Here is a 22,580-nt window from a genome sequence, read left to right on the forward strand (position 1 = left end):
AGTCCCCCTCCCTTTTCAGGGCCTTGCCCTTCCCTTTTCCAACTTTTTGCATGGCTGTTTATCTTAATTTTCAATCCCACCTTCAAGGTCACCACCTCAGAGAGGCCTTCCCAGACCACCATTTAAGGTATGCCCCGTGTAGTCCTTCTCACAGCCACTATGAACTTTTTCTTTATAGCATCTTTAATTAGTAACTTTATATATAATTGTTTATTTATCACCTGCCTTCATCAAGCCAGGGACAGTTCAGTCAGGTGTATATATCTAGCGCCGTGTCTGGCATGTAATGATGCTCAATTACTATTTGTTGAGTGAATCAATCTTCACCTCGTCAACGTATCCAGGCTTCAGGGTCCAGCCCCAATTCTACTTCCCTCCTTAAATTGGCCTTATGATCCCCCAAGTCCAAGAAAAGCTTACGGTCTTGATATGCCTTTGTTACTGTCTGTAACATGCCTTTTTCTGTCCTGGCGATTAGCACTGCCTGGGTTGTGGGGGGGTTTCCATCTGTGCCCCGCATCCTCCCATGCAGGACCGCACACTGTGCATCTCTGCATTGCCCACAGCACAGCCTGGCACAGGGCCCAGAACTCAGGAGGCCTCAGTAAGTATATGTGGGCACAGATAGATCAGAGAGAGGGAGGAATGGTGGAGGAAGTGAGTAGCTGGGCCAGTGTCAGGAATTAAAAGGGTGTCCCTGCCCTCCACGGCCCCCAGGGAGGATGACAAATGTCCCATTGCCAGGGAGGGTTCTGGGGTAAACATCAGCTGTGGGTTGCGGCCACAGAGCAAAGTTCTGGGGCTGAGGAAGGAGTGGGGGAAGCCCACTGGCCTGGAGCCCCAGAATTATAGAGCAGCCCAGACTCTCTCCTGCCCAGCTGTGGGCTGCAAGGGAGGGTTCTGCCCGCTGGAGCTCGAGGACCCCTCTGGCAGGAGAGGGGAGAGGCCCAAGCTTAGGAGCCAGGGCTTTCCCCCCCAGGGAAGATCCCACCAAGAGCACCCCCAAGGCTGCCACCCACCTACGGCCCAGCCAGTTCCTCCCTTCTCTCCAGCGCTGGCGGGAAGGCCAAGGCTTGGCTGGCTGGGCCCTCTCTTTTGGGGGCTGGGCTTGGACAATGGGAAGCAACAAGCCCCCTCCTCGCTGCTCCAGGGACATAAAGCAGGCCTTTCACTGTGGAGTTCTGGCCGTTTCGGTCGGCTCTTGGCACCCAGCGAGGCGGCGTCGGGAGGGGCGAGAAAGCCAGCCTGTTGGCGGTGGGGAAGGGGCCCGGCGATTCTGAGGCCGCTCACCGGCCCGGGGCTACCGGGCTGGCTCCCCAGCTGCGGGATGAGCTCATACTGGGAAACCGGAACAACTTGAGGTGGAGGAGGGAGCCGGGCATCAAGGGAGCTGCGAGATCGGGAGATCGCGGCTCCGCACAGCAAGTTTTTCTTGGGGGGCAAGGACGAGCATCCACTCCTCCGGCCCTGTCCGCCGCCTTCCCCACTCCGGTCGTCAGCCCCATAGCCCCTTCCACTCTCTTTCCCGGAAACTCCCACCGACCGCGGGCCATTGCCCCCTGGGCTCGCAGATACTAGAGCTCCGGCTTGCCAACCCCCCAAAGCCCCTGGCGCAGCCTCTCCCGGGTACCTCGGGCAAAGGCGGAGGGTGTTCCCCCGCTGGTGCCTTTCCACCCCGCGCGCCGGGGGGACCTCCTCCCCAGGCCCTGCCCCTCCTGCTTCCCCCCGTAGCGTCTGTTCCCTCTCGCGGAGAGTTTGGCGTAGACAGCTAAGGAGCCATCGTGACTGACGGAGGAGCCTACGAGAGACGAGACAGAGACGGCGACCGAGTGGGGGTGGGGGATCGGGTGGGGACCGGCGCTGAGCCCTTGGGGCCTGGCGACAGCGGCGGCGGGAAAGAAGTGGGGAGGGGCTCACGCCATTGGGGGAAACTCGTCTGGTTTGGGGCCAGGGCTGGGAGGAGGAGGGTAAGGATGAGAAGAAGCCGGGTCCGGTTATTTAATTTTGAGGATAAATTGCACAAGTAACTCTTGCACCGTTCCTCTCCCAACCTCACTTCCCCTCCCCCACCGCAACGGACACAAGCACGCCTCCCTCCATCCCGAGATTTTGCCTTAGGGTAGGGAAGGACGGAACGGAGCCAAACCCGCGGGTTCCCCCACCCCCGCCCCTCCTTCCCTCCAGTTCTTAATCCTGGGTCTACGCACACACACCCTTCTCCTGGGATGGGGTAGGAGGCTGCTACCACTGGGGCTGGTAAGCATCGCCCCACGCCGCAGATTGCAAGTTCAAAGCCACCACCCAAGATCAGCTCGTAAGAGCCGTGACTTGGGGAACCGCGTCCTTCTTTGGTTACCTTTTCCCAGACAGTATTCTAATTTCCAAACGTGGAAGAGGCGTGTGTGTACGTGTGTGTGTGTGTGTGTGTGTGTGCGCGCACGCCTGTGTGTCAGTATCACTGTGTGTGTGCGCGTGTGTGTGTGTATGGGGGGGTGTATTATGGGTGATCTTATAAATGGAAACGAGAGAACTGAACTTAAAAGAAACTGGTCAATTGTAAAACAAACAGGAATAAACAACCCTTTAGATGTAATCTGTGGTTTCTCTGGAGGTGGAGGTGGCGCTGAAGAGGAACACCCGCCCCCTCCCAATATTTTCTCCTTTGCTGCGCCTCCACCCCCAGCATTTGGAGCGGCGGAGAAGCGGCTCCGGAGTGATTAATCCGGGGATAATTCACCCCCCCCCGCCCCCCGGCGCGAACCCCCCGAAGCGGGATTGGAGCGAGTCATTTCCGAGAGCGCAGCGCGCCTCTCCCCGGCCGGGCGGACACTTGGTTCATTCCAGCCGCAGAAGCTCAGAGCTCCCGCGTACCGGGATTTTTTCCGAGCAGAAAAAAGCTCCAGAGCTCTCCTGACCTCCTTTCTCCTCCACTGCGAGGGGAGCCTCTCCCTCGGCGCTGCCGGTCGCGCCATGCCGCGCTCGCGGGGACGGAAGCAGGGGCGCTGCGGCTGCCCCGCGGGGAGGGCTCGCACCGAAGCCGGGATTTCGGCGCTTGTGCCGGGCGCCGGGAGCCGCTGGGGCCGTCCGCCGACACCGCCGCCGTCGCCGCCGCCGCTGCTGCTGCTGCTGCTGCTGCTGGGCTGGGGGCTGCTCAGCGCCTCGGCCGCCGCGGGTAAGTCCGGCCGCGCCGGGGAGCCGGCGGCCGCCGCGCGCCCCACCCGAGCCCCGAGCCCACTCATCCACGACCCGGTCCCTGTCCCTTCCCCCCGCCCTCCGCCTTAACCTCCCGCCCTCTCAAACGCCGACCCTCCTGCTCAGCCTCGCCTCTGCCCCCCTCTTTTCCCCCACCCTCACCCGTCCTCCCCGCCACCCTCACCCTCACTGCTACCCACACCCCCAGCCGCAACTTGGCCGGATCCGGCCAGGGGGCCTGGGAGACAGACCATCCCCGCCCGGGGTTGCGGGGCTCCCGGACCGTGGCTTCAGTTTCTTCAGCCTCCCAGCCCCCAAGGTGCTAGGCTTTTCCCAGATAAACTTTCCTGGAGCCCTCCCCGCCTCCAGATCCTCGTTGGCACGCCCGTCCTGGGGGCTGGAGCGGAACGGCGCGCCCCCTCCCCATTTGCGCGTCTGCAGGGTCTGCCCTTCCCTGCCCCCGCCCATTTCTCTCGCAACTGAAGCCCGCGCCCCCGCCGGAGCCGCCCGGAGACTGCGGCCGCCACCCCCCTCCCCAAGTGTCCCCCTCCCTGGGCGCTCTGGGCTGGGAGGGGGGTCAGCTGGGCGGGGGTCCAGAGCACGCCGAGCTGGAGGACTCAGGTGGGGGCTGGAGGGTGCTGAGCGACGGGCAGGCGGGGGCGGGGGTTGCGCCCGGGGGCAGGGGAGGGAGTGTCGCCGCCAGGCTCCGCGTCGCCACATTGCCTTCGGTTTCCACTCCGCGCCAAAGTGCCCTTTCCCGCGCCCTGCTGCAGCCGAGCGCCGGGTCTGCGGCAGCGGCGGCGCGGGCGGCGGGACCTGCTCCCGGCGACCGAGTCGGGGAGGCGGACAGACCTGGCGGGTGTGGCGAGTCCCGGAACTTCGCCGATGTGTGGCCGCAGCTTGCGGACCGGGAAGGCACGCGGACCTTGGAGAGAACCCAGTCCCCACTGGGAACCACTGGCCTCGACTGCTGCCCTTCCGCTTTACCCCCTGCACCCCTCCGAGGCTCAGCTCTAGCCACAGCCTAGAAAGTTCTGTGTCCCCGGGTGGGGACGGGTCCGACGGGCGATGGCTGGGGCCGCATTTTTATTTAGCCTGGAAGCTGACACCCACGGGGGGAGAAAACCCGTAACACCTGCTGCCCAGGCTTTGACTGAGCACCTCCGGCCTGGAGCTGTGTTGGGTTTTTTATTTACTTATTTATTTTGTTTTTTTTAAACCACCGATTGAACCTTTGAAGCCTTGGCCTCAGCCATCCGAGCCTCTAGGTGGTCCCGTTTTGGAAACTGCGACACTTCCCTGGCGAGCTCTTCTGTCCACTCTGGGCTCCAGCATCTTGTGAGCCAGTGCCCGCAGACCGTGTCGCCAGCTCCTTAGCCGGGAATGTTAGGGCTGCTGGTCGGGAAGGGCGCCCCGAGCCAGCCCTAGCTCTCCCATCCCTACTTGACCGGACTTTCTCAGGTTCCCCTAAGAGTCATAGCGGCCGACACCCAGAGAGGGGCGCCCGCGGTGCGCGCGCCTAGGAGCTCAGGCCTCGCGCACACCCACACCCACTGGGTGGCTGCACAGTTCACAACGACGCCGCTGGTCACCAGACTTGCCACATGAGAGGTGGGGGTACCGCTGGTACCGGCTGTCAGGCCTCTCAGACATGTGTCCAGGAGCGGCCCCTGCTCTGGCTTAGCAGACCTGAGATTACCCCTAATATGATCCATCTGGGTTTCTGGCTCGATTTGTCCCTGCCCCTTGGGCATGTCATCCCCCCAGGGAAAGAAGGCCGACTACTGGAGCTTGCACACTGCTGGGCTGTGTTGGAATCCTGCCTTGGAGAGATCGGTTGGCTTGCAGCTCTTTGGTTGGCAGAGAAGTTGGGGGTGGGAGTGCTGAACGGCTTGGGGGAGGGGGTGCTTGCTCTCTGGTGGGCGCGCTCTGCCTTCCCATCCCGCATTTACATGTGGTGTTTGACCTTGCCAGCAGCAGAGATTTGGAAGTGGACTTGGTGACAGATGATGGCAGGATTTGGCACATTAGAGGGGGAAGCACATTTATTTTGTGTTCTCTTCATGCCGTTGACTTTAAAACATGCTCAGGACTGCGCCGTCTCCCTTCCTTGGCCCGGTGATGACTGGATAAAATGAATATAGGATTTGAGCCTGCCTTCAACTTGGACACTCACCCCTTCCATCTGTGCCCTCACACTTCCCCTACCCCCAGCCTCCCTAGAGACCTTCCAGCAGTTACCTCCTCCCCCTGGACGATAGATCAACCACTCTCCTGTCTTTTGTTTTCCCTAAACAACTTAATCTCTAACATAAAACAAGCCAACCAGACTTCTTGGCCCCATTGACCTTGTAGCTCCCATCCCATCTTTCCTTCTCGTTTACAAGTTAACTCTCTTCAGACGAGTCCTGAACTCACTTTCTCTGCAACCATTCACTCCCTGCTGACTGGCTTCTGTCCCCAGGACTGGAACTCTCTAGGAAAGATCACTGGGGACCCCCTTAATCGCCAAACCCATCTGCTTTCTCTTTCTTTACCTCTCTGAACTGTGAACACCTTGGATTACTTCTTTTAAAATTTCTCTTCCCTGGGCTTCCGGCACACTGTGCTTGGCTGATTTTTTCTCCTACCTCTTGGCCGTTCCTTCCCAGTTTCTAATAGTAGCACTTATTCCCCTCTTGAAAGTCTGGCTTCCTGCAGTGTTCCATTCCTTATGCTTTTCCTCATTTCCTTTCACTCCTCCCTGGGTGAGCTCATCCAGGCCCATTTCTTCCACTACCACACTCTGAAGCTTCCAGACAGATCTCTCCTGCCAAGATGCTTCTCCCGATATATGTCTATTGGCTTCCTAGCCCACGGAAGCTCTGGATCTAGACAGCCCGTAGAACCGGCTGACTGTTGGACATCTTCACATAGATGTTTCCCTTCCAAAGCAAACTCATTAGCTCTGCACCTAACCTCCAGTGTCCTCCATGCAGGCTGGTGGGACTGGCAGCTTCCCAGTTACCTAGCCGGGAACCTCAGGATCATCCTCAACTCCTTCCTTATCAGGTGGCCATCAAGTTCTGTCAGTTTCATGCTCTCAAATGTTCTCAAACCTGGCTACTTTTCTCCGAATTAAGCAGCTCTGAGCATTGAAAAGACTGTTATGCTTCCCATTTCCTTAATAAGTAATTTAAAATAAAGGCAATATTAAAGCGTAAGGGTTTTTATACTTACGGTTTAAAGTTCTGATTTTTCCCATGCTAACCACTTCATTGCTTTAAAAGAAATCAAATATCAAATTAGTTTTTAAAAAATTCTCCCTGCTTTGCTTGTTTTCAGAGGCCTCTTAAAAACTGGAGCACTGACCATACCCAGTGTTTGATGACACTACTAACTGAATTGTATTCAAAGTAGTTATTTATCTGCCTCACGTATTGAACTGTGAGCTTCCTGAGGGCAGGGACAGTGCTTTATTTCTCTTGGCCTCCCCAGCACCCAGCTCAGGACCTGGCATAGAATTGGTGGCTGATAGATGGTTGTTAAATCAGCAGATGATTTTTTTAAATATTTTTTTCTTGGACAGTTTACTAGGGGCTGGTAAGCCTAAAATAAGAGTTTTAGGGATCAAAGAAGCCAGTTGGTTTGCAGAGGTAATGCGACAACAAAGCCACCTGATCCCCAGTTGCTTTCCCTCCAGAACCAAATGTCACAGATTGGTAAGATAGCTCCTTAAGTTCTAGAACCAATGCAAGAACAAGCCCTAAGCATTACCCACCCCCCCACCCCCCCAGGAAAGGCATCAATGTATGGATTTGAACTTCCATTTGCAATTGAGCTGTGCGTTTATGGTTTTAAAAAAGAAACTGACCACAGCAGAGAGTGTTGACCATATCTTGGACTGGTGACAGTGTAGCTCTGTTGAAGGTGAGGCTAGAATGATGTGGAAAGGCACTGGAGAACCCGCTTGCCAGGGCTCGGACACTGCAAGGTTTGGGTGTGTCCAGAAGAGTCCAGCAGGTGGCTTCAGCGACACCAACTTGCCTCATGTGTAACATCTGCCTCTGTTTCATCATCATTGTCATGCCAGCAGGATTTAGGGACTCTGATGGCTCAGCAGAGCCAGATGTTCGTTGTTGGAGAACTAGCTGATCTTCAGACCTCCACAAGGCTCAGGCTGCCTGCCTGTAAAAGGGACAAGGCATCCCTGTGTTTTGGAAGGGATTAGAAATCAGAGATGCAACAGGCCCAGCACATACGTATTGATTGTGCCCATTGAATGCAAGATGGGGTTGGAACAGGAACACTGAGGACAGAGGACTCGGCCAGGAAGTCTGTGCACCCTCCCAATATCCTCCTCCACTGCTCAGAAAGCTGTACCCAGGGGAGTGACACTAACAGCTGTTGTCTGTTGAGTCCTCACCATGTGCTGATGCGTGTATTAATTCGACCCTCACAGCAACCCAGTGAGGCCAGTAATATTATTCTCCCCATTTTATCCACAAGGAAATAGGTTCAGAGAGGACACATAACTTAACCACACCACTAGTCAGCCAGAGATTGAACCCAGGCCTGCCTTACTCCAAATCCTTTACTGGTACCCAGTAAAGGATTGTTATCTGATTTCTAAGGAGACCCAGCTGGTGCTACCCCTGGACTCCTTCCACACAGGCTGCCTATCTCTGTCCTGCTTTTCCCACTGGGCTGTGCCCGTCAGTTATGCTGTGATGCTTTTAGCACTTGAGCCTGGATCTCAACCTTCCAACTCCTCAAGCAGCCATGGTCCATCCATCTCCACCACAGCTCCTGGAGGGTGACTACAAAGCCGTCCTTGATTTGCTTCTAGTCCCAGGCACCAGTCTCGACTGAACTCTGCTGTGAACTCTCACAACCCAGGTTGTAAAACTCCTCGTATTGTAAAACTCATCAGGACATATCGGGATTTCTTGTTTAATGAGACAATGTCTGCCTTTCCCTAAGGCTCTATGAACTCAGGCGAGCAGTGTAGCCCAGATCACAGCACATAGCAGACATTCAATAAACACCTGGTGAAAGGATCAGAGGCAGGTTCTCTGGAGCCCAGGGTTCCCTTTCTCTATGACTGTCCTTTTGGACATTCCCAAGGCAAGGGGCTTGGAGGAGTGGGATGTGATGAAGGGGCATCCCCAGGTGGGAGGCGGCCCTATGTCCTTCTACATATTACCAACAATAGCTCTCCTTTACTGAGTACTGGCTTAGTGCTTTATAGACATTCCTATTCAATTCTCACAACAATTCAGGTACTATAATATCACATTTGAAGAGACTGAGACTCAGAAATTAAACAATTTGGCCAAGATTATAGAGCAGATAGGAGAGGAGACAGGATTGAACCTCAGGGCTTCCTGACTCTAGGGCCCATCCTTTTAATTCATGGAAAGCATCTGTCACAGTGCCGGACCTGTTGTTAGCATTCAGTGTATGTTAAATGCTGCCACTACCTCTACTGCTACTACTATTGTCCACATGCTTTCTGCACCAGCCTCTTGGAATTGTAAAAGAAACAGTTCTCATCCTTTGCCACTCTAAGATGCCACCAGATGCATCAGCAAGAGTCTTTCCTCTGCTCCTCCCACTGAAAGCACACTCCTAGGAACCTGGCCGACTCACCCACCTATCAGGCCTTGTTAGTACACCTCTTCCTGGAGGGGTGAAGAGGGCGGACCCTTTAGCTCCCCCTAGAGGTTGGAGAATGTCACTGACACTGCCTTCCTTGGGTTTCACTCTGAGTGGGATATGGCCTCCCAATCCCTCCTCTCCGTCTGCTACAGAGATTTTCCACGACAACAGGGGAACATCTGGGTGAACCTGAAAATGGAGGGTTACCTCAGAGTTTTCCACCTCACAGAGACACTGTCTCAGGATTCAACGGCTTTGAATAGAATTCGGCTTCCCGTTGGGCCCACAGAAAGCAAAGGGTAGGCTGTGCAATGTGGATTTCTCAACTTGAAAATAGTGGTGTGGTTCTTAGAGCTCTTCCCTGGTTCTTGTAAGTTAAGAGAAACATGAAACTCATCTTTATTTTCATTCTGGATGGGGGAGCTCAACCCCCTGGGCTATCTTTTCATACCCCAGCTTTAAAGATGAGATTCTTTTTGGGGGGGCCTGTACCAATTCAAGACATAATAAGAATTACATACTCTTTAGAGCACGCTTTTGATTCCCTATCAGTAGATGAAGCATTTTGGAAGTTGTTTGAAAAAAAATAAAGATGAGATTCTGTATCTTTTTTTCCCTCCTCTTCCACCCAATACACACTTAACTCTTAGATCTCTGGGGTCCTTTGGCTTTCTCATGTAGTTTCGCATGACATGAAGAATGGTCATGCCCTGTATACATTAAAAAATGAGAACTTTGGCCAAGCAGGAGATGGGAGGGGAGCGGGCAGGAGATGGGATGGGAGTGGATGGAATGGAATATGATGAGGTGGGATTGGAGAGACAGGATAATTTGAGATGGATTGAGATGAAGTAGGAAGGAGTGAGTTGGGGGAGGATGAAGCATGGGTTGGGATGTATGTTGGGATGGAACAGATAGAATGAATTGGGATGGACTGAGATGGGTGGTGGAATGAAATGGAATAGGATTGAGTAAAATATGATGGTTTGAGGTGGAATTGGGAGATATAGAGTGTTCGGGGGATTGACTGGGATAGGACGGAGTGAAGTGGGATAGGATTGGGTCAGAATGGATTGGGATGGGATGGGATGGGGTGGGATAAGATGGGATGGGTGGAGTTGAGTTGGGGTAGAGTGGGACGATCGGGATATGGTAGAGTGGAGTGAATGAGTTGTGGTGGGATGGGGTGAGATGGGGGTGAGTTAGGATGTATTGGGGTGGCTTAGGTTGGGTGAATTGGGAGGGGATACGGGAGATGTAGCGGGATTATATGACCAATTGAGTGGGCACTGTGAGGAAATGGGAAATTAAGGAGGGTACCAGAAACAACCTAACCTGCTTCACCTTATTGTAGCATCTTCATCTTCCTCCCCAGAACTCCTCAGTTCCTCATTTGCCTGAACTGAAATTTCTAGCAGATAGAAAGTCCCCATCAGCCCTTGGTTCCACACTGGTGTCGATTCTAAAATGCTGATGGCTCCGCTCTCTGCTACTGGGGGTCATTCTTCAGGGAGAAATTGGAAGTCCTGTGTGGCCACCACCATGAACCCTAGCAGAGAAATATGCCAGGCACAAGGCAGGAGCCCCAGTGCAGCCCTTGTCAAGCCCAACATCAGAGAAGGGCACTGTGCCCACCCTGGAGCTAGTGGGGTGGCTGTACCCACAGAAAGCAGAGTTCTGGGTAGTGTAGGGGTTCACCTCTGTGGTCCCCTCTTTTGAGGAGTTTCCCCACTGGAAACTGCCTTTCACTTTCTACCTATTTGTTTCTTATTGTTGGAAAATTTTAAACTGAATTGAGCTCTAAGGAGATGTCAATTCTGCCCTTGAAAATCATCGTTATAAGGCACTCTTGTGGTGCTAAAAATAATGTCTGTGTAGTTAAATCACTGACAGCACCAAGATAACTCTTAGAAACTTATTTGAGAATCTCCCACGTGGTCTGGAGCAGAAAATAAGGGCTCATATTGCGGCGCAAATAGCCTTCCTCCCTGTCCATGTCTCATTTATACTCAAGTGCAATTATAATCCAGAAACCTCAAAAAATTATGTGTCCATCTTCTTGGTTTTCAAATAGGCAATAGAATAAGGTCCATTATTAAGTAGCTACATCTATTCATTGATTGAAAGTGAGCAGGTGTGACAGTTGCAACTTGAAAGGGAGAAAGCAGAAACTTTGAAATAGACCATTTGAGATACAAGCGAATTATCAGAGATTGCCTAGGCATTTTGTGCAGAGTGATTGATAACCCTTTCTGAGATGAGCAAGGGTGGTAGAGTCGACTCAGGCCCCGGGAGGTTTGTCTGCGGGTTGCTGCCTAACTCCCCACCCCAGCCTGAGTCTTACCACCTCCTGCCCTCATCACTCCTCCATCACCATGTCAGGGGTAGGAGTCAAAGGTGGAGAGAGGCTCAGAGACTGGTTGAGGCTTGGTGATGGTGCCTGGGATTTCTGGCACATTACTTGGCAACAGAAAGGAGGTGAAAGTTTAATGATTTATTTTCAATCCATGACCAACAAGGACCTACTGTATAGCACAAGGAACTGTGCTCAATATTCTATAATAACCTAAATGGGAAAAGAACTTGAAAAAGAATAGATACACATATGTGAATAACTGAATCACTTTGCTGTACACCTGAAACTAACACAACATTGTTAATCAACTATACTCCAATATAAAATAAAAATGAAAAAATAAAATAAAATGTTCCTAGCATGAAAACTGCCCCTTCAAGGATGACATCCCTCCCCCCCAGGGACCCGTGTTGCCCTGCTCTCCTGGCCTTTGTCTTTTGTGCAGTCCTAGAAGGGTTGAGCCATGGCAGATTCATAGCTGAAAGGAACACGTTCTGATATATTTGATATGTTTCTTGAACTTTGGCCTGAGCGTCAGGAAACTAGTCTTCCAGCCTTGGTCATGCCTCTACGTCTCATTCCCTCTTCCTGGGCCTGACTTCCCTGCCTGTAAAGTGGAGATAATAATACCCACCTTGTCTATGTAATGCTGATAATGGGCATTATTTAATCAACAAAACAAAAAGGACCCAGAGATTTTAGAGTAGGTCACCGGTGTAAGCCCCGTCCGATGGGAGATCTTGCCCCGTGTCCAGGCCGGCTTGGCATGCCAGGGATGGGAATCTCACTACCTTTGCAGGCTGTGCCTCAGGGCGCAGGGGCAGTGGATGGAGGAGGGTGAACTCACTCAGCTTCCTGGCCCTTATCCATTCTGACCCTCCAAGTGGCTGATCCTGGAAATTGAAAGGGAGAACACGAACAGTTCCCATCCACCGCCCATCAGGTATCTGCTGCAGCCTCCTCCCTTCCCACCCACCCACCTACCCCGGGGCAGCATCACTGAACTCAGGCCGGGAGAGGTGATTGCTAGGGCTTCATATTCACTAAGACATCCATCCAGGGGACAAGATTTGCCCCGAGGCCTTTTAACTCTAGCAAGATGGAAATTCCCTGTGTTTGAGGACCACTGGGACTCACATCTCCTGTGACATTTTGTTCCAAGAAACACGGAAAGAGGAAAATGTAACAAGGATAGTTTTCCTGGTCATGTGGAAGGCACTGCTGGGTGTTTTTTGGTTTCTGCTTTTTTCTTTGAGCGTGACATGGAATTAACCTACCCTCAGATCATGACACTTCATGATCATCTATCTATGAAAGGCTCCTTTCTTGTTTTATTTTAAAAAATTTCCTTCCTTTATCCCCAATCCCAAGGCAGTTGTTGCCTTCTCCCATCTGTACCCACTCTATTTGATATATGTCTTGAAATATGCATGGATCCTTATAAAATATGTAAGGTTGTTTTGTGTGCATATGTAAATTTACATAAATGATAGTGAACTGTAAATTTCATCAAGTGTCTTGCTTTATTGACTTAGCACTATATTGTATAGATCTAGCCCTGCTCCTTGTATGTGTCTAGTCCTTCACTGCATTTTGAGTTGTGCAGCCATCACATTGTATATATCCACTCCCCCTGGGAATAAACCCCTGGCTTGTCTGTAACTCCTCCTGACTACACATGAAGCTCTGGAGAACATCCTTGTACATTCTCTCTTGGGACCCCGTGTAAGAATAACTCTGGGCTATACAGAGTGGACGGTTGGGATTCCTGAGTTAACATGTTGATTTTCTCTGATATGCCATAATATTTTCCAGAGCAGCTGAGCTAGGGCTCATTTCCACCAAGAGTGCACTAGAGTTTCTGTCTCCCCATGTCGTTACCAATACTAATATTGTCCACCTTTCTAATTTTTTTCCATTCTGATAAGTTTAAAGCGCCATCTCGTTGTTTTGTTTTATTTTGCATTTCTCTGATGACTAGTAAGTTTGAATATCTCTTATATGCTTGTTAGCTATTTGAGCTTCTCTTTTTGTGAATTGCCTAGTCATATTCTTTTCCTTTTTTTTTTTTGTGGTACGTGGGCCTCTCACTGTTGTGGCCTCTCCCGCTGTGGAGCACAGGCTCCGGACGCGCAGGCCCAGCGGCCATGGCTCACGGGCCCAGACGCTCCGTGACATGTGGGATCCTCCCGGACCGGGGCACGAACCTGCGTCCCCTGCATCGGCAGGCGGACTCTGAACCACTGTGCCACCAGGGAAGCCCTCTTTTCCTATTTTTAAATTGGATTTCCTGTCTTAATTTAGAAAAACCTGGGTTTGATTTTCAGGAGTTCCTTTTATATTCCAGATATTGCCCTCTGTCAGTTTTAGAGATTACAGATAACGTCTCCCAATCTTTCATCTATTTTGTTTATGATGTCTTTCTTTGGACAGAGATGCTTCATTTTGAGGTAGTCAGATTCATCAATGTTTTGTGGAAGGCAGAAGTTGGGATACACAGCTGCACTGATGAGCTAAGGGGCAGGGTGGGCTCTCAGGCCCACCTGAGTCCATCCTTCTATAGGGATGGCTCTGTGTGGAGGGCTTTGAGCAGTCCCAGAGCCTTCCTGTCCATACTGGGGCCCCAGTTCCTATAGGAGGTCTTTCTTCTGGCTCAAGGCACTGTGTTTTAGAAGGTGCCAGTTAAACTACAAATAAATTACTGGATGGGTGCCACACTTAGAGAATGTGAGGGATTACTTAGCCCTTCAGCAGGCATTTATAGAGGGCCTGTGCTGGGCCTGAGCTCTCAGATGCATTGGGGACCATAGACAAGTTTCAAAGATAAGGGTACATAAGAGAGACAACTGCCCGCATATTCATAGCAGCATTAGTCATGATATCCAAAAGGTGGAAATAACCCAAGTGTCTATTGATGGATAAATGGATAAACAAAATGTGGCATCTACATACAGTGTAATATCATTCACCCTTAAAAAGGAAGGAGAGGGCTTCCCTGGTGGTGCAGTGGTTGAGAGTCCGCCTGCCAATGCAGGGGACACGGGTTCGTGCCCTGGTCTGGGAAGATCCCACATGCCATGGAGCGGCTGGGCCCGTGAGCCATGGCCGCTCAGCCTGCGCGTCCGGAGCCTGTGCTCCGCAACGGGAGAGGCCACAACAGTGAGAGGCCCGCATACCACAAAAAAAAAAAAAAAAAAAAAGGAAGGAGATTCTACATTCTACAACTTGGATAAGTCTTGAAGACATTATGTTAAGTGAACTAAGCCAGTCACAAAAGAACAAACACCGTATGGTTCCGGTTACATGAAGTACTCAGAGTAGTCAGGTCCACGGAGACAGAAAACAGAATGCTGGTCGCTGGGGCTGGGGGCTGGGGGCTTGAAGGGAATGGGGGGTTGTTTTCTTAATGAATAGAGTTTCAGTTTTGCAAGATGGAAAGAGTTCTGGAGATGCATGGTGCTGACGGTTGCACAACAGTGTGAAGCACCTCAACGCCACTGAACTGTACGCTTAAAAATGGTTAACGGGGTCACTTTTAGGTTATATATATTTTGCCACAGTTAGAAAAAAAGAGGGGTAACTCTCCAGACTCCAGGGGTCAGGAAGGTCTCCTAGAGCAGGTGATGTTTAGGCTGAGACTCGCAGGATAGATAGCAGAGAGCAGATGAAGAGAGGCTGCAGGGGGAAGGATTCCAACAATGGAAACATACCTGTACAGGCTCATGGTTGGGTGGAAGCGAGGCATGTTCAAGGTCTGGAAGTAGCTCAGTGTGACAAATAAGGGCCATGAAGAGTCTAGAGGGTTTGGAGCAGGGGTGTGGCCCCATCAGCTTGGTTTGCTGGTGCAGGTCTTGAAGGAATGCGGTGATGATGAGGGCAGGGTGCGGACCAGGGCACTGCTGGGGAAGGCAGGTCTTGGTGCCCCTTGGGGAGAGGTCAGCAAGGAGGATATGAGGGCATCCTCTTCCTTCCTCATTTTTTTTACCCTGTTCCCCACCTTCCCAGAGAGGGTAAAACAACTGTCAAAAGTCCATGAAACCCACGTAATAACTTGTGGATTGTAAATCACAGTTCTGTTAATCCTGCCTCAGTGAGAACATCCCACAACTTTCTGCAAGAAAGAAAGTTAAAACAGTTAATCTACCTGCTCGGGGATGACTCCACAGGCCGTTTCAACATCCCATCTCCTGCGGAGACCTGCTGTACTCTATCTTGTCCAGGTCGCGTGTGCCCCTCCACATTTTGGTCAGTCTGCGCCCCCTGGTCCACCTCCTCTCCTCTTCTGACCTCTCCAGTTATCTCCTGCCCCTCTCCTTTCCTGTTCCCTCCTTTTCCCAGTCCTGTTATTTTCCTGACACCAAAAGTCTTCATTCTCATTGTAGAGTCATCCTCCCACCCCCAGCCTCACCATCAATTTGAGCCTCCTCCTGACCTTTGACCTTGTTGCCTCCACCCCCTCCTCACCTAGGACCTGCCCTCTCCATGCCCTTTCCTTTAGCCAGGCTTCAGCCGACCAGCTCTGTCAGCAAGGAGGATTTTCAAGGCTCTTAGCTGCTCCCATCTGCTTAGGACCAGTGGGGCTGGGTCCTTTGGACATTCACTGAGCTCCCAGTGCAGTGGCCCTGGCCTGGGGGTCAGGGATACAAATACCATTTAAAACCAAGTGCCTTCCCCAAGGACAGTTACAGGCTCCTAAAGGCCCAGGGAACTGTGAGAATAGAGGAGGGGGAGGGGCAGCAGGGCAAGCTTCACCTAGGGGTGTAAGCAGGCTGTCCAAGAGTGAGCAGGCATCTGGAGGAGGATAATATGAGGGTAGGAGGTCCTAGGTAGAGGGAGTGGCCTGGACGAAGGCTTGAGGCAGGAAGCTGTGTTGGGAGATGTCAAGTTTGCATGCCCCTCCATCAGCATCATTATCATGGAAGCTGGCATCGGTCCTTTAGGGAACTCTCGGGAGATGCTGAGAGCTGTACTTTCCCCTCCCTAAACCTTGTGGCATTCCTAAGAAGGTGATGATTTTGCAGTTGAGGAAACTGTGATTAAGGAGATTAAGTTACTCGCCCAAGACTAGACAACAGGGAGGGAGAGAGCCTGGATTTAAACCTCGTCTGATTCTGGCACCCACAGGCTTAACAACCACTGTTGTACCCAGGTTTCTCAGTTACAAATGTAGATTCCCAGGCCCTCCCTGGATCTTGTGAATCGGAGTATCTCGGAGCAGGGTGTGGAAACTACATCCCTAATAAATTCCTGTTATTACTGTTATGCACATTAAGTCTGTCTAGGAACCTCTTAGGCAAACAGCTCCCGACGCCTGAAGGTGGAGCCCAGAGGAGATGGGCCTTCAGCCATCCACTCCTCTGCAATGACCGTGGCCTTGACCTCACCCAGGAGTCAACAGAGGAAGGGCTTCCTGCTTCCCCTCCCCACTCCTTTCCTCTCAGCTCTGCCCTGGTGGAGCTGGGACCCCGGAGGTGACCAGATTAGTGCTGCTGAGATTCGGTGGCCCCCAAGAAGAGGCTGGGGAAGCATACTGGCCCCACAGGCCTGCATCCCATACCTGAACTGCTTAGCACACCTAACAGAGGCCTGTTGGTCCGGGTGGGCCTGACAGCTCTGAGCTCCTGATTTACCACGTCCTTCCACCGGCCCCTGGTTTGTTAGGTGAGAAAGCAGGACACTCAGGGGAGTCTTATCCTCAACTTCCTTGTGTACTAACTCCTATTATTCCAGATTTAATACTTGAAGAGCGGACACAAAGCGCTGAAGGGCCGTTTTCCTGGGGCCTGTTGCTGGGAGCCAGCTGTATTTTCGGACAGAGGCGACACAGGCAGGCTGAGGCGGGGCGGCCAGTCGTGGTCAGGGCAGACGGGGAGGGCTCCCAAGGGTGAGGCCAAGGCGTCCAGGTTTGTTCCTGGCTGGAGCAGGACTCAGCTGCCAGGGGAGGGGCTCTAGCCCAGTGGATGGACATTTAGGGAGTCTGTTGTCCCTGTGAGGAGCCAGGGACTCTGCAGAGAAACCTAGGCAAAGGGCCAGTTATGCAAATAAGGATGCTAAGACAGGAAGTACAGAAGTACAGAGACTCTGGGAGGTTGGGGGGAAGCGGGTAGAGGGGGTCATTCATTCATTCATTCATTTGGCCAAGTGTTTCTTGGGTTTCAGGAAGTCGGGTAGGGACTATTAAATGAGTGCCCTGAGAGAGAAAGATTTCATGATCAGATGAATTTGGGAATCACTGGACCTCTGGTTTCCAATGTGTGGTCCAAGGCTTTGCCAGGAAGCTTCATAGAATTGCAGCTTCACTGTCCTGCCTGTAAAGGTGTATGTTTGCCTGGCTCTCAGCATGCAGCTTTCCTACCTCTTGTCCGTATAAATCTGTGCCCCACTGACAAGCGTTTGGGTTCTTTTATTCACCGCTGTGTCCCTAGCACCTAGGACTGTGCCTGGAGCAGGGGAGACGCTCAGTCAATGTTGATTGAGTGAATGAATGCTCACCAGGTGATTGTCAGGTCCAACTGAACACCCTGGAAGCTGCTTTCTGAGCAGCAGAGACACAGTGCAGATTTCCTTTCTGTTTTTTGTTGCTGTATCAGATACAGCTGATGTCCTAAGGTGAAGAATTGCTGAGACGCTTGGGCGAGGGGGTGGTGGAAACTTTTGATGCAGAGCAGTGGGATAGCTGCTTTGTGCCAGCCTGTGTTTCAGGACCATCCTGATGTGGCTGGAATCTTTTGAGTTGGAAGCCATTGTTAAAAGTCAATGTTTTGAGAAGTGTTAGCTATTAACACCTTAGTAAAAAAATGAACTGATCAGTCTGGAGCGATTAGGGTCAGATAAGGTGGTAAAGGGTAAATTTGTGTGTATCGGGACCCACCCAATGTCCCCAGGCCTCAGATTTTGAACCTAGGAGTCAATCTGACCCAACCTTGTTCCTCTCTTTTTTTTATTTTGCGGTACGTGGGCTTCTCACTGTTGTGGCCTCTCCCGCCGCGGAGCACAGGCTCCGGACGCGCAGGCTCAGCGGCCATGGCTCACGGGCCCAGCCACTCCACGGCATGTGGGATCCTCCCGGACCGGGGCACGAACCCGCGTCCCCTGCACCGGCAGGCGGACTCTCAACCACTGTGCCACCAGGGAAGCCCCCTCTCTTTTCTCTTGATCCGGCTGTTGTTGGCCTCTCCCACTCAGCTCAGTCCTGGTGTGTCCTTCCTCTGGCTCTGTGCCACCCTGAACCACAGGCTCCGTCTGGGACTGTTCTCATCTCTGGGGCAGCCTCACCCACTCATCCCCCCGAACAACCTTGTTTCCTACATCACAGAAAAATTGACACTAAAGGAAACAACTGCATGAACCTTGCTGCCGAACTTGGGTAGGAAAGCCCCCAGGATGCTGTGCCCTGCGCTACCCAGGAGCGTTGCTGCTGTAACTGGCTAATTGGCGTCCCTGCTTCCCATTTCTCGAACCCCTCCCTCCTCTGTTTCCTTTCCATTAGCCCAGAAACACACTTTGTTTTCATCTTAAAAACACACTAAACACCACCCCTTCCTTGACTCTGCACCTGCTTTTGCCTGTCACCCCGTCTCTCTCCTTCCTTTCCTGGTCTGGCTTCCTGAGAGAGTGTCTGCCAAGGTACTTCTCAACCCCTGTCATCTGGTTTCCACACGCCCCACTCCGGCGGAACTGCTCCAGTCCAGGGCACCACATGACTTCGTATTTTCCAAATCCAAGCCTCTCTCTCCACTTCTAGACCTTTCTCAGTCCTTCCACAGCCTGCCTCTTGCCCTTCCATCTGCCTTCTCCCCTCTTCAGCATCTGACACTGTTCCTCATTTCCTCCCATTTACAATTTGCTGTCGTATTATTGTTCCCAGGCCTTAGCTGACCTCTCTTTTTAGTCTACATTCATTCCTTCCTGTGGCTTTGTGCCACTGTCCAAATGCTGATAATCTCCACATCCCACATCTAGGTGCAGACCTTGCCTCTGAACTCCAGAGCCGCATACCATGCGGCCGATCCGTGGCCCCGCACTCAGCATGCCATCTACTGAATTCTTCCTTTCTCTTGTCACCTGCGTCACGCCCCTTACCCCCAGCAGTCTCACCATCCCATATTCTTTTGTGTCTCACCTCCCTGCATCTTCCTCAGCCAGAAGCCTGGGCATCGTCCTTGAATTCCACCCCTACCCATTCCCTTTCACTAATCCAGTCTTGTGGATTCTACCTCCCCAATAGCTCTCCAGCTTCCCCACAGTCTCACTAGTGCTGCTAAGGCCTCAATCTTGCTCCTGGACACTTGGGACCCGGCATTCTGGCCTTGACAGTGGCAACCCTTTGGTCTCCCACAGCCATTCTTGTCTTCCTCCGGTTGATGGTGCACGGTTTGGTAAGAGAGACACAGGAGAGTGGCTTTACTCTCTGGATGGAAGGGGAAGGACAAGACAAAGGTCAGTGAGAAGTTGGCGCCCCTTGAAGAAGTAGCAAAGACTCTGAAGCTCTTGGGATAAGAGTGGGTCTTGGGAAGAGTTTAAGCTGATGTACCATGGACAGCTGTTCCTATCACCCCCTCCCTTCCAGGGTTCTGACTGATGGGGTGTAAGGACGAAGAGTGTCAGTTGAGAGGAAGGGAAAGTACTGATTCATTTATTAATAGCTGGGCATGTGCCTGACACCCCTCGAGGCACTGGCTTTTGGTCCATCATGTTGGAGAGCATGGCTCAGGCCCGAGCCCCGTGGTGCTTTTTTTTTTTTTTTTTTTAAGATGTTGGGGGTAGGAGTTTATTAATTTTTATTTTATTTATTTTTGCTGTGTTGGGTCTTCGTTTCTGTGCGAGGGCTTTCCCTAGTTGTGGCAAGTGGGGGCCACTCTTCATCGCGGTGCGCGGGCCTCTCACTATTGCGGCCTCTCTTGTTGCAGAGCACAGGCTCCAGACGCGCAGGCTCAGTAGTTGTGGCTCACGGGCCTAGTTGCTCCACGGCATGTGGGATCCTCCCAGACCAGGGCTTGAACCCGTGTCCCCTGCATTAGCAGGCAGATTCTCAACCGCTGCGCCACCACAGAAGCCCCCCCGTGGTGCTTTTCACGTCCCACTGTGAGGGTAAATCTTGGGAACTGAGCACTCGGGATCCTTGACAGAATCAGGACTGGGAAAGGGTCTACAGCGTACACTCAGCGCCCCCTTTCCCAGCTGGCTCTCAGCACGAGAATGACGGGCTTGCTCTACGCAGGGGTTTTAGGTAGGACGGGGGCCAACTGGTGGACATGCTTTGCCTTATAGTCCAGTGCCCCTGCCCCCTGGGGGAAAGGGAGATCCCCCCTCCTCTGCGGGCTGAGGCTGCGTGCTGAGAGGCAGGGGACCAGGCTCCTAAACGCCTCCCTCTCCCAACACAGCCCAACTTTGTTATGACTGAGGACACAGTCCTGTTCTCCGAGTTCCTACCAAGAAACTTGTGTATCAAGGCACTGTTTCCAGCAGTTTGCATTTATCGAAAGGGGCATGGATTCGTTTCCCCATTTTTACTCCTAAAAGAAATATGTAACTGCCAGTTGTTTCGGGTCCGTTGGCCCTGATCGGCTTTCTCCCCACATCCCACCCACCCCGAAACAGTTACAGGGAAACTGTGCCACGGGGTCAGAACAAGTGCAGGAGGCCCAGGCTTCCTTTCCGTTCTGCCCTCACACGGAGGTGGGCAAAGCCACATCCAACCTGTGGAAAGCCCCTGCTTCCTACCATTCAGCTCTCTGTCCCAGAGCCCCAGGCTCCTTCCCACCTTCTCGTGGCCTCAGTCTTCCTTCATTTCTCACACTGTCTGAGTTGACGCCCTGATTTCTAACATGGGTGGTTCTGATCTTCCGCCCTGGGAAAAGGCATCTTCTTGGGAACTCACTCTTACTCCCTTTATCTGTGGTTGAGACACTCCCATTCATTCCCAAATGCACCTCATTGCATTTCTCCTTTCAAAGCAGCAGACAGTCCTGCCAAGGGGCTAAGGTTTCTCAGGAGGCCCTAGGCAGAGAGGCTGGGGAAAACAACATCCCTTAATTGTCAAGCCTGTGGGCTCCATCCCACCAATCAGAATGGACAAAGGGCAGCGTGACCTCACTCACTGGGACGAGTTCCAGCCCGAAGCAGACACTTGGCATTTATTTGCCTGTGCATTTTGATGGTGGATAAATGCAGTTTCTGTTAGTCTCTTTGAAGTATTGAAAGTAGCTCACACACTCTCATTACTGCCTTTGAAGACACGTAGGGGTCTGGGAACCCCAGGCAGGGCCGTGATCTTGTCCAGTACCTCCTCTGCACCCTCGCTGCCACGCCTTTCTTCCCCTCTCAAATTTGGAACCAGACAGAGTGAAAAACAACAAGAGGAGTCAGATGGAGAGATCAAAATGTCAGCTCATTACTGATGGAGCTGGTTGGAGAATGTGGCATTGGATATGCGGCCAAAGTGGCTTGTTAATACATCACTCTTGAATGGGAGAAACTTACCCACCCATTCAGGGGCAAAAGGGGACAACCTGGGGCCTCCCTCACAGGGGCCAAGCCTGCTGGACTAAGTTTAGGGTGGTGCGAGGTGGGTGGGGCTGAGCTGAGCTCGCCAAGCTCTCCCCCCCGAAACTCACTATTTAGACAAGTCACTCCCCTCCTGCAGGGGGCGAGAGTGAGGGGTCAGGGAGACCAGAGAAATATGCGTGTGCGGTACTTTGTCCTCTGGGGCATGGAGTGGGAACCTTCTCCCCTCAATGGAGTTGGGGCTTGGGTGAGCACGTACTCTCCTACCTGGCCGTGTTGGATCTGGGCCAGAGCAGGTCAGCATTGCCTGCAGCTTCGGGGAGCAAACATGCCTGTCCCTCCCACCCTGGAGGGATGGTTGGAGCCCCATCCACTTTGGGCGCAGCTACAGATGCCAGCCAGCCTTGGAGATTTCTCAGAGCCCTTACCCAGACCTAGAGGAGATGCTGACTAAGACATTGATCGTCTGGCCCGCTTATCTCTGTGACATATTTAAATAAGAAAATAAATTGTTCATTTTTCTTTTCCTTCCGTCGTCTCCTGGAAGAGTAGATGGAGAGTGTGCTTCATCCAGGTGAATTGTAGGAAATGGGACTGCTGTTTAAAAGGCCTCTGCTCTGCAGCCAGACCTGATTCTCCTTGGTTAACTTCTTGATAGAAACTGATGTCAGTTTAGGGCCAGGCACCATACATTTGCTTTGCAGATGAAGGACCAAAATTGAGTGGAATAATAGGTCCAAGGCAAGAGGAGCAGTTGGGGTATGACGGGGAAAGTTACTAGCCTAACAGTAGAAATACCAAGACTTTGTCCTTTTCTCATCCTCCCTTCCCCTCCCCTCTCCTTCCCTCCCCTCTCCTTCCCTTCCGTCTTTTTCCCTTCCTTCCA

At 52.3% G+C, this 22,580-nt stretch overlaps 1 protein-coding gene across 3 annotated transcripts in view; it reads left to right on the forward strand.

Moving 5' to 3' along the window:
- Positions 1–2,848: 2,848 nt before the first annotated feature.
- CSMD2 (CUB and Sushi multiple domains 2) overlaps positions 2,849–22,580 on the forward strand; it is a 672,138-nt gene continuing 652,406 nt past the window's right edge. For all 3 annotated transcript variants that reach the window (XM_049694749.1, XM_049694771.1, XM_049694802.1), the window contains exon 1: positions 2,849–3,172. In XM_049694749.1, coding sequence (XP_049550706.1) covers positions 2,971–3,172 — 202 coding nt within the window. In that variant the 5' untranslated portion in view covers positions 2,849–2,970. The remainder of the gene's footprint in view (positions 3,173–22,580) is intronic.

The sequence above is a fragment of the Orcinus orca genome, chromosome 1 (genome assembly GCF_937001465.1).
Source record: "Orcinus orca chromosome 1, mOrcOrc1.1, whole genome shotgun sequence".
Lineage (NCBI taxonomy): Eukaryota > Metazoa > Chordata > Mammalia > Artiodactyla > Delphinidae > Orcinus > Orcinus orca.